We start from the raw sequence: 13,090 nt of genomic DNA on the forward strand, positions 1-13,090 counted from the left end.
CATTTTATCAACATGTTAAAATAGAAATAATTCAATGTAAATAGTATATTATATGAATTAAATAATTACGATCTTTTATTGTAGTATGCATTATGTATTAAATACTGTGATCATTGAAACAAGATTTTTGGGATACCCATCATCAAGTGTCAACTCGGTGACTCTGGGAATTTGGGATTCAAATCTTCGATTTTTTATTGATGATTTCTGCTTAGGGCAGTCAGTGTACTCTACAAACGCTTGATTTTATTCCAAACTCGTCAAATGTGCGAGATGGCAATTCACCGAACCAGCGATGACATATTTATTTTATAGTACTGACTGTACTCAAAAGTTGTCTACAAACAGAACTTTGTTGTCAAAGATTCCCAGAGCCACATATTAAAGAATAAATGTGAAACAAGATGCACTCCAAATATAATAAAGTGATAAACTTTCAAAACTACTTAATTACTCAATGTAGAAAACATATTTTGAAAATGCCCTAGACTGAAATTTGTTTATTTTTGTTTCTTTACCATTTTGAATTTCGGAATCCACAATATTCTAAATTGTCCTGCTAATTATACATGAATAATTCATTTTATTTAGATTGCTTTCAAATTAATTTATGATATCGGAATCCCCAATGTCCACAAAATATTATGCCAATTTGAACTTTATTAATGTTTTTTAACACTTTATTGTTGGCAGTGTAGTCTATGGGGAATTCTATACGGCTGAATAAATACAGATATACAGTTATAACAGTAACAAATATTATCCGATGAACAATGATAAAAACAATAATAAGAGCATTTATTATAGCAGAACATGTTATCATAAGAACAATAATAAGAGCATTTATTATAGCATAACATGTTATCATAAGAACAATAAAAAGAGCATTTTTATAGCAAAATAAATATATGTTATCAGATGAACAATAATAAGAACATATCCTTTTGCAAAACAATTAAATGCTTCTATATTTAGATAACAATACAAGAATATTTTACAGAAAGCATTGAATATTCTGTTTAATGTGGACAATTATTCTTCAAATATTCTAAAATGTTTATTAAAAAATCAATCTCAATTATTATATAAACATGCTTATAACTATGTCCATTTTAGTTTTAAAGCCATTTATCCGGTATACAATATCTTGAAAATCTCGAAACTCTGTTTAAATTATGCACAATTAGAGAACGCCCTTTGGAATATACCCCTTTAGTAAACTCTTTATAAATTATGCACAGTAGGAAACGTTTTTTAAAATTATGCTTCTTTATTAAGACAATTTTTAAATCATACTAAATTTTAGAACAATAACCGCATATATCATTTATATGATTATAAATTGACACAAGGTTGGTTAAGGTATACTTATTGGTTAAGATCGAGAATAATGTATATAATAAGTTAAGTGTGTGTGTATTTATATGATGGATGCAACCCCCCCCCCCCCAGAGTAATAAACTTTAAAGGTTATATATTAAGTATTTTACTTCTGAATGACTTTTAGGATAAGAAGGACACTATATAATATTTAAAGTATATCTATATAAAACAAAAAATCATATATGAGTTATCCTTTCAACACAAATGATAATAGTTGTTTCTCAAAATAGGAGTTCTCCAAAAACACAATAATGTTGAAACACGACATGAGATTCAATAAAAATATACAAGTTGAAAATACTGCAGGCACCGAGAATAAAAACATGTTATTTAACTCATCACAGAATACTTTCTGGGACCGAACCATTCACTTGACTAAAATCATCACAAACATGACTTGGTTTCTTATTAAGCATGGAATTATGCTTTCTGACTTTATGGCACTGTTTGGCATGCTTAGTTTTCAATAGGCACTTCCGTTCATTTGGATCTTCAATTGTAAACGTCATTTGCTCACATTCGCTACACGTGGAGTCCGACTGGGGAGATCCTTCTCGGGAGGGTGTACCATTCATACTACTGGAACGACGTGGCAGATTTTCACGCACCAATAGAAAACTGTCCTTGGGGATTGTCGAATTAACGGTGTTTTTGTCCGTTATTTCCGGTCGTATGTCTGCTTGAACCACGGGATTCGAAGACTTGTCTGTTTGTGGCGGATTTTCAGTGGACTCTGAATTTTCCAGAAGAACATTGCCATTGACGAAGGCTTCATACGTTTTGAGCGAAGAGCTATAGTCAGGGTTACCAGATGAAACACAACGCTTGTCGTATTCTTTATCTGTTGAGATTCGACGAATTCTATGATTTTTATCTTCTCCGACTAGGAAATAAGTTAATCGTTCACCTTTACCCTGCAAAAAAAGGTCAAATAAACAATTCACTTATTTATTAAATTACAAATACGAATACCAGATGTCGCATTAGTTTTGTTTATGTTATTAGTGCAAAGGAGCAACTAAGGCGGTTTTAACCACGCGACCTTCTAGAATAAATGGAATACGGTTACGGAAACCTATATTACAAGCGTTCGGCACGACCGCTGTGGAAGCCACGGTGGCTAGGGGGTTAAGACGCTGGCCCGCTAGCCTGGAGGTCGGGTGTTCGATCCCTGCATTGGCCGAGAAAGTTCATCCAGATTTTCCGGCGTGGATTCCACTTGTCAGTGGTGCAGGACGGAGGACCTGACAAGGACAGCTGTCTAGGCTATAGTGCCGCTGCCCGGGAAAAATTTCCCTCATAGCACACTGTATGGCGTATGCCCATCTTAATTAACCCAGTATAGAAGCAGAACAGTAGGACGTTAAACCCCATTTCATTTCATTTCATTTCACGACCGCTGTGAGACGTATCAAATATTTATTCCCACGCATTGACAGGTGACGAGCACTAAACATCACTAAATTCCATTAAAGATCGTGTTAAAAAAACAGTTCTTTCATTCGTTCGTCCGGTGATTTAGTCGATCTCATTACTGGCCGAGAATTCCATATACAGTGTGCCATGAGGGAAATTAGTGAACCTGTGCCTTACACACTGAGCAAGCGCGACGCCCACATGACAATTTGCTATGATAGTGTATTTTACTTGACAATACTATAAAGAATTTCATCATTTTATTTCTTCACAGTGTTTAAACTCGTCCCCAAATAAACGTAATTAAATATTTAATCCCGAAGACCTAAAATAGCTATTTATAAGCCACATGCTATTGTGACATATGATTACGATGAGATTGATTTAAACTTTGGCTTTTGATTTTGATTTTCTGGAACATTGGACATAAGCTATAACGTTCTAATCGCATTTCAAAACTGGCTTTAAACGTACGTATTACCTTAAAGTTCCATCCTGCTCCCTAATGCTTAGTTACAGCCTTTTCAGATTTTTTTTGTAACAATAACATTTAACAGATTCTTGTCTCTGTTGCATGTTTCTGTGGGAATTAAGTCGAATTTAAGCTCATCGATTGATGGACTTGTACAGCCCACAAGATCCGAAACTTGAGCATGATCAGGATTAAAATATATTTACTTTTGTAATTCAAATCATGGTGTGTTATGACATATATCACAGTATGTAATACGTATTAGATGCATGTAAGATTTATCGCTTCAAACCTCCTGGTATGTTTCAGTTTCCATACATTTGAAGTTAATCTTGACAATAACAGGGTCACCACAATCGAATCATACGATTTATATTTAGTCTGAATTGGGGCGGCATCGCCTTATTCTAAATCATTAATGCCATCATGTTTATCGGCCATAACATGCTTTTTTTAAAATTTACTAAACTATACATTTATCTATAACATCAAAGTTACCTTCATTGCTGTAAATCCTCTCTCTTGTAGATTATACCCGCCCAACTTATCCAATATATTCTTTAATTCTTGACTGCAGTGAATCTTTAAGGCTGAAATTTGAAAATAAATATACTCAAGGCATTCTATATCGATAGACAAACATGTCACTTGCAAGCTGTCAATCAAACCACGTGATGTAAACAATTAGCCATGCGGCGTGAATTGAGGCACAGCATACGGTTCAGTATGAGTGAATTTACGCGACGGCTTTTTGTACTAAACGTTAAAAAAACATAAATTCCTGTTTATAATATCCTAACAAACAGCCCATTTGATCAGATTTTTGGCCAAAGGACGACGCTTGAACACAACACAGCAGTAAACTTATACCAAATCTGTACGCTTACTATAGAGCCCAGTGAGCGTGTTGAACCAACTATGTCACTTCCGGTTTTAATAAAAATTAATTTCGCGCTTACAAAACCATTTTTGCTTGTGTGACAGAGGGGATTATTTATCAATATATATTTAAGATTTATGGAAACCTTGTTGAAAATCGTTGGCCTTCCCCTTTGATTATTGTATTTAAAGTTGTCGTCCCATGTTCAAATTGGTGATTTGATGATTATGTTTATACTAAAAACTAATTAATTTATCAAAAAATGCTCCAAGTCCCTCTCACAACATTATATTCTCAAGGAAATGCCCCAAGCTAAATGGAAAGGTATTTAAAGAAGCCATGTTTGTGTAAATCGCCAAGATGAGGGAGAATTCATTGCATATAAAAGACGGTGTTGTCTTTGATCCCTGAGCCCATTTACCATAACTATCGCAGTCTAAGTAAATTCTGGGATTCTCCCCTGCCGTCAAGAATCTGTTTTATGTTTAAATCTCTAACTTTTTCTACGTCCGCTCACAGTCATGTTTATCAACATATACATAAAGCGCTCTCTAATGAAAAGTGGTCAGATAATCTACGCATGCAACATTTGACGTCACTCAAGCAGACAGCCCTAATCGTCAGGCTGCCAATTAGTGACATCATTACATTTTTGGGTGTCTTCACTTTCCATATTATACCAAAATTGCCATATTCTTATTGGAAATAACCACCCGATAAATACTTTTGTGGGAAAGTATCTTTAAATAGTGTAAAGCATCAATTAGTTTGCATTTCTAACCGATTTCAGAAGATTATGTAAGCTAGACTGTTTTAATTCTTCTTTAAATAAATATTATCACCAGTCCTGATCTGTCAATACAATAAGTATTAAAGTGATTATTGACCTCCTCATGCCAGTCAATTTTGTTGTTAAATTGTATAAAACAGTGTTTCTCGAATTGGAACGCCCGTCACAGCCGTGGGTCGTCGCGATGTTTTGATAGTGTGGGGAATTTAGGATTGAACTGTGGCAATTCTTCTTGGCAATAACTTTAAAACGTGTTTGAAAACGTTTAGGGATCACACCATGGATGCCCGTATATATCAGCCACGTCATACACGAGTATGCCCAATCGGACATCAAGATAGTTACAATTTTTTGTGAGGTTCTGGCGATTTTTCAGAGCTTGGAGTTTAAACGTTATATGCATTATTTTAAACAACATTCTGGATTATTTTCAAAGTTTGGTATGACAGCCATGGCAGAGAACATATACAGATACAGGGACTGGGCAATCCGTACAGCTAAATCGAAGGCTATTATAGCAGATTGGGCAATCCGTACAGCTAAATCGAAGTCGATTATGAGCGATTGGGTAACCTGTAAGGTGATTATGGATTTAATCAACCCCTTTAATCTTATAATCAGACTAGCTTACCTTCCCCCGTTGATTCCATTCTAGAAGCTGTATTAACTGTATCACCAAATAGACAATACCTCGGCATCTTATGACCAACCACTCCAGCACAACATGGACCTAATGATCAAATACAATATCATGAGGTCCTCTTGTCAATTTAAAGCAGCTTAATTTCTTTGATAAAGGTTAAAATAAAGTATTGAATTCGATAGATCTGTTGAGCTATTTGTATGACTAATGGTATGAAAAGCTTTAGGATTAAATTCAATTTCGAAAGATGAGGCGGAAGCGGAAGTAGGATTATTTACTAATTTTTAAATTCATTTTGTCTTACTGTGTCTACACGTAAACACACATTTCAACAGACCAACAAATGAAACCAAATAAAATCGGGACTTATAAATAAAAACAATGTCTTAAATATGTATGTTCAGACACTAACTTTCGTATAATAAAAGAATATACAAAGTTTGAATGACGAGAATGACGGGGGGGGGGGGGGGCCATTTTATTTTAAAGACCTACCAATTTGTAAAGGTTTAGCCTTTTCCATTGATCAATTTCTAGGATATCAGGATATATACTAAGAATATAATCAAAGATCGTGTAGATATTCTGGGTCACGAATTCAAAGTACACCTAACTTTGTGAACTTTCCGAATAATGAATACTTGCATCCATGGCTAAGCTAAATAATTATATTCGAAATAAAAAATAATTCGATTTCAAGACAAAAATTTGGTGCTTGGGGGATTATATTATTATTAAAAGACAGATAATAAAATTTCGTGATTTCGTTTCATTTCAATTTAATCTATATTTTATTCTACGAAATTTGATTCGTATCAGTCTCGTGCGACAAAATCTATAAATCATCAAAACGATATTATTTTACTGGAAACTACAGACACCCTATTAAAGACAGTAGGCCGGAAATTACAATTTAACATTTGACTTAAGTGACATGTCCAAATGGAATAATCTAACCTGAATGAATGCCGATTCTTATCTTAACTGATTGGTCTGGTTGATGACGAAGTCGGAACATTTCCAGACCACTTAGCAAATGTAGTGACATGGAGGCGATCTCTCCGGCATGATTGTCATGATTCCTAATTGGTAGACCACTGACCACGACGTAAGCGTCTCCGATAGTTTCCACCTTGTAGACGTCGTAGTTCTCTAATATGGAGTCAAATAAACTATACAGATCGTTTAGCATGTCAATAACCTGAAACACAATAAGAAAATAATAATTTGCAGGCTCAGATATTAAAGTTTGGATAAAAAAAGGATACATCCGCCATGTTTATTAATTAGAAAATCAATGGGGTCTAACGTCAACTCAATACAAAATGGGTCATTTCGGAACTAACATTTCGGTTCCTTATCAGCGGTAGGAAACCGGAAGACCGGAAGAAAACTCACGAGGCTAGACAGGCGACCTGACTCCTTGCCATGTTCAAGTGTACGATCGTAATCACGCACATGACGACAGATCTTCTGATCGAAGTTCTCGAGTTAAATCATTCAGCCACACAACCACCCTACCTGCTATACTAATTAATAATTACCAAACTCGAAAATTCTAAACATTTCAGTTGCATGTTTATTAGGCAACGTATCTATACTTGGTGGCAGGGGAGCACATATCGATTTTATTTGGGAATGTGTTTAGCAAACCTGTGACCGGCTGATGCACAGGCCCCTAATACGAATGACGCAGCCATGAGCCGAAAACAACTGGTGCGAGCTTTCTATTGGATGATCCGGGGGAAATTTCCTGGACTTTGGGGTAATTAATACTGTTGAAAAAAATTAAGTTACACGCTTATTAATTAGAAAAGCAATATGTCTATAATATGTCTATAATTGCCAAAGTAATTACTAATGTCAAGAAGTTAAGTTCTTTTAACACTTTGAAAACTAATAAAAACAGTACGGTTTTCAAGTTAAAACACACTCATCTTAGCGATATGGTGCGTGTCATCTGATATGAGCAGCATTATGTTAAATAGAACATTATGGGGGTTTAATGACAGCCCCAGGCCCCCAAACTCTAATGTTTCTAGAAATAGTTCTTCGCATTATTCTTATTACGTCTTTCATGTATATCATTCATTGTGTTATTTAGTCATTTTGAGTGAAGTCTGTATCATCACATGCCCATGACGGTACAGCTGCCGGATTCATTCACGTCATTTAATCAGTGTTCTTTATTTCTTGCAATGTCTGTGTAGTTTGTCTTTATCGTCGAAATATCACGTGTAGAATATTAATATACGAGCCACTAACGAACACTAATCACGATCTAGTTCTTTTCGGGACTATTATTTTATGTCGATAATACACTTACCAGAGAACCCAGTGTAAATCCACGAGGATAAGCAGCTAGACGACCACTTGAATATTGATGACAGGCCTTGGGATCTACACGCATGACACCCCTGCCTATTTTACTGAAGTGTTTTCCACACCTTTTTGATTGTATACAGACACAGACTACTATTATAATTATGAGCCACTGATAATAAATGATTGAGTTAGTTCAGCTCCAGCACAATTCCCACATATGGTACTTATCATTCAAACATTCCGACACAAACGAAAGAATGAGAACCCTGGAATATCAATGAAATTATTGCGGAATTTCGCCTCAGACAGACGATTGGAAGAAATTAGAATCTGGATGAGAAAGATGTAATATTTTTTTACGATAAGCTTTTCGATGTATATAATACAGTTATATAAGAAAGGTATTTTGATAACATTATATAAGAGACAAATTTCAGAGTAGTATATTAATTCTATCCGTAGCTGCTGCCTCTGCTGGGTGCAGGCTGTTTCGTAGCCTGGCTGTTTCGTACTTAGTTCATTCGTACCTCACTTCGTACCTTTACCTATGTTGTTGAAATCAGTTAAAAGAAATTGAATTTGCCGAACTAGAATTGGAATATGCACGAGATTTGTACCTCAAATTGATTAGTTCATTTTCCTAAATCCAACGGCTGCGCTAAATTTATAAAAAATGGCTGCCGAATTTTCATTTAAATATATTCTTGAACTTTATACCTTGAACTTTAAACAGCTGCGCGTCAATTTTACCCTTTTCTCCAAAACCTATACATATTGTAGAGGTAAGAGGCTTTGAGGCTTTGTGTAAATGCATGCGCAGTTGTTGCCTCTCTTACCCGAAAGTTATGAATCATAAACGTGTAATTGGACAATATTCTAGTGTAAATTGGAAAATGTCACATCAAGAGTGCCGTGGAAGTTTTCCACAAAGAAAGGGACCCAATGAGTTTTCGGACTAATTATTTCCGAAAGAATGCACCATTCTGTTCAAGTCCTTAGCAAATATCAGCAAATCATATTGTCCGATTTAAAATTATATATATCAAGATGAGATCAGGAAATGTAAACATACTTTTAAACTAGGTCAGGTACATACATGATAAGTACATTAAAGGGCAAAATTACACTAACACATAAAAATGGCATATGTATGAAGACAGTTTGATCATAAAGGCGAAAACATGTTTAGTCACACCACGGTTCAATTAAAAAGATGACTTAGTTCTATAGACTGATCATTTCTTATTCTCGCCTTATCGTATAAAATATGCAAATTAAAGTTAATATGCAAATATGGCACGGGAATTTAATCCACGGAGTTCATCTTGAGTGTCCTGTTCGCCACGTTATTCAATTATGCTAGATCAACTGTCTTATAATTCAGTGAAATGACGAAGATAACAGGACACACATACAACCGCGGCTTCCTGGTGATTTACAGACGATAAACTCGATTAACCAATCAACAATTGTAATCACCTGGTTTTATTTTGGAAATGAACAGAAGATAGATTATTCTCCTACACAGTTATATTAGTGTAATGTGCATGTATAAAATTGTAAACAAAGAACTTAGATTTCCAACGGGCAAAATGAGTGGTTTGTAAATAATCCAATTGATGATTGGCAACCTACAGTCACAAAAGTGAGGTGCTTTTAAGATCCGCGGCATAACTTTAATGACATTTTTGGAACACGCAATGGTATTGCTCTATTTCCGAATCCCACAGTAATTCAATGATGAACTGTTACCATGTATTATCGAAAACTATGAGATAAATACGGCATTGTATAAATTATTTCCCTTCCGTTTTGATTGAAAAAGAGAGATTAGGCGAATGAAGACGGGCATACGCCATGCATTGTGCTATTTGGAAAATGTTACCAACGTGTACGCGGGACCTCAGATTTTCGTCCCCCCCGAACGACTACACACTGCTTCTTTCCAGGCCCTCCGTTCTGAATCACAAGCAAGGGAAAATCACACGAACCGTGTATGAACATTGATTCTTGATGTAATTGTGTGTAAAACGGAGACCAATATTTGGAGTAAATGAGTTAATACGATCCCCCATGTCATTTATCTTAAATGTTGATTTCACGTGTCAGTCAACATAGATATAAATCAATGACGACAAGATGCTGTGTATTAATACCCCAGATAGTATAAACATAACACATCATTTCTCAACATCTATATTGTTATTGACATTCACAAACTCTACGATTACCCTAAAATGATCCCAGGAAGCCAATCTGGTACGGAACTCATCAATTAATTTAGAGATAATTCTAGTTCGTGTCAGTACATGAACATCAATCGATCAACTGGACTCGAATACAGCGTTAAGACTTAACGCCGAGTAGAGGGTTGTTCTCACACTTGGACAAAATTAATTCTTAGCAGCGATCAAAGAAGACAGTTCTTGAAATAAAATAAAGCGAACCCATCTGTAAATTATTTGTCACAAAAAGAATTAAGAGCGTTGTGTAACAAGAAACGTACCAAAGGTTCTTAAATACGATCAGATAATGGAAAATACGACATAGGATGTCCCGTTCTTTTATCTTTAAGTGGCATCAACGGTGATTGAGATTGATAGGAACATTAGGTTTTAGTTGAATTACATCATATACCTGGGAGTTCAGCATACCTATCCATTACAGAGATCCTATTAGACTAATTACGGTAATAAGAGAGATGGCCAACCGAAATAACCCCTTTCCCAAGAGATAAAACGGAGCAGATATATTGTACCTTGACGAAATGCGGTTATTTTCGGTACGAATTCTGACACGTCATGAAAAATGGAAGTATAAAAATAGACTTGCTCTAATTAACTGGGTAAGTTTACGAGTTACCGGAATGGAGTATTCCATTCTAATAATTTACACAAGCTAAAAATAAACTTGAAATAATAAGAGTTGTGGATTGAGGTGATAGAAGACCCGTTACTGTCTGATCCTATACACAACAAATATGAAAATAAGGCTTTTCCCACCACCTTGGTTCTAAGGCTATTTTGGAATCCTTACCGTTTAATATTATTATTATTATAATTTCTATCGCATGTGACAAGAAATGATTCCTTTTGGCGAACAAAGAAAGATCACGGTGAAAAATAGACGGTAAGGATTCCAAAATAGCCTTAGAATCGAGGTGGGGGAAAGCCTTATTTTCATATTAGTTGTATATAGAATCAGACAGTAACGGATTGGACAGAGTCAGATAAGAATCCGTTACTAAAGTAAATTGGGGAGAGTTGGTTCATTGTTTAACGTTTTTAGACATCATTGCCCAATAATTATTGAGTTTCATGGACTAGCATTTATATTGTGAGGATTAACCTACAACACGTAAATCTTTTTCCCTGAAAATGGAAGTATTCATTGTGTCCTACCTCCACCCCACCCAAACAAAATATTGTGAATTGGCACAGTAGTTTCGTGCGTGAAATAAAACGAAATGGGGTTTAACATCCTACTGTTCTGCCCAAACTGGTGGTTACATTGTGAGTATTGTATACTGTTCGTACCTTTAAACCCTGACCGGAAGATGGGAACACGTGATCTTTGGGTTGCGCCATTTATTAACAGCCGTAAAGTGAGAGTAGAATATAAAGTAACTATTGCATATTCAGGTTTTAGCATAATTTTGTTGTTTTTTTGTTTGTTTGTTTCTGCCCCACCCCACGCCTTACCCCCTTTGATAATTTCGCTTTCTTTCTACAGTCATTCCGACATATTTTCACTCCAGATCTCACATCTGTAGAAAGGAGGTGAAACGGTGCGATCAGTATACTAGTGTCCGTAGGCGTATTATATATCTAAATCTTTAGTGCTAAGCAAATTTTTAATCTTTTAAACAAAAAATGGTGAATAAAGAAAGTTAAACAAACCTGCATAGGTGTGCACTGTGCTGATAATGCTGTAAAACCAACAATATCGCTAAAATAGATACTGACACATTCATATTGTTCCGGTACAACCGGCTGTCCACGTTTTAATTGTTCTGCTACCGGTCTGAAAATACAAAAATCTATAGCCTATACTGCATTGACTATTTTATGTTACTTTAATTGCAGAAGGATTGAAGTTAAGCGGTCTTTGATAGCATAGAAACCATGGCGCAGTCAGGCAGAAGCAAATGAGCAAGAAGTACAGATTTCTTTGACGAGAGCTTTAATAGCAAAGACTCGAAATACCCCAGATTTTTAATTGCGCTGATACCAAAGGAGCAGGCAGATATTGTAAGCAAGAGAACACTATAGTAAATTTCAAATATTTCAAAATAAATTTACAACTATGTCAGTACAGTTTCCTCCGATAGGAATGCATCAGGATTTTACTCTTCCTCCCTCTGTAAGTTTCAAAAACAAAGATAAGTTGCCAAATAACAAATATACTTTTGTACGTATGAGACCATTTACTCAACACTAAAAACTGAACAAAGACAACAATATGAATAATTTATAGAAACAGTAAAATTTAGATAGATGTCAAGTTCTTCGTGCCGATAATATAAACGCTGATAGCGTTAACTGTCGGATTTAAGGGAATTAATAGATGTCTTTATCACAAGTATGACAGACCATATGGGTGACGACAATGTAAAAACATAAATTCTTCTTTTAAAAAGAAAATTGACAGACATTGTGGGAGTCAGCATTTGAAAGGTTAACAACTTGTATAAAAAAAATTAAATAAGAATACTATGGAGCTTATTATACGAGATATATATAAATAGGATTATATACTGGCCAATTTATTTAATAATACACAGTCTGTTCTCTATCATTCAGACACCCTCAAGACATCTTCTTACATATATTCAATAATGAGGCTAGAAATGCGTAAATGGCGAGGGAATCAGACATACGGATGACAGCTATTTGCATAATCAAGCAGTTACATGACCATGGAATGGTCTTAGGCTATCCTGAAGTCGATTCTATATGGATATCATAAAATATATTATAATTACTATTAGTATCAAATGGCGAACAGCCCAGAACACTTTTCAACACCATTGGCATCTAAATCATCTGAATCACTCAGACCAAGATGATATTTGTGTCATATTCTTAATGGTTCAACAGTGATCTATCACACTGTTCCCCTTGATTGCGTCCATTATCAACATGACTTTTATATTAATAAAACAATTCGCAATCATATTTA

General features: G+C 35.2%; 1 protein-coding gene across 4 annotated transcripts in view; it reads right to left on the reverse strand.

Annotated features, from left to right (window-relative positions):
- Nucleotides 1–781: 781 nt before the first annotated feature.
- Nucleotides 782–13,090, reverse strand: part of LOC126811438 (guanylate cyclase 32E) — a 110,294-nt gene continuing 97,985 nt past the window's right edge. For all 4 annotated transcript variants that reach the window (XM_050537041.2, XM_050537040.2, XM_050537044.2 and 1 more), the window contains 5 exons: nucleotides 11,809–11,932; nucleotides 6,542–6,785; nucleotides 5,573–5,671; nucleotides 3,770–3,861; nucleotides 782–2,297 (listed from right to left, as the gene is read on the reverse strand). In XM_050537041.2, coding sequence (XP_050392998.2) covers nucleotides 1,722–2,297; nucleotides 3,770–3,861; nucleotides 5,573–5,671; nucleotides 6,542–6,785; nucleotides 11,809–11,932 — 1,135 coding nt within the window. In that variant the 3' untranslated portion in view covers nucleotides 782–1,721. The remainder of the gene's footprint in view (nucleotides 2,298–3,769; nucleotides 3,862–5,572; nucleotides 5,672–6,541; nucleotides 6,786–11,808; nucleotides 11,933–13,090) is intronic.

This window comes from Patella vulgata, chromosome 2, assembly GCF_932274485.2.
Source record: "Patella vulgata chromosome 2, xgPatVulg1.2, whole genome shotgun sequence".
Taxonomy (NCBI): domain Eukaryota; kingdom Metazoa; phylum Mollusca; class Gastropoda; family Patellidae; genus Patella; species Patella vulgata.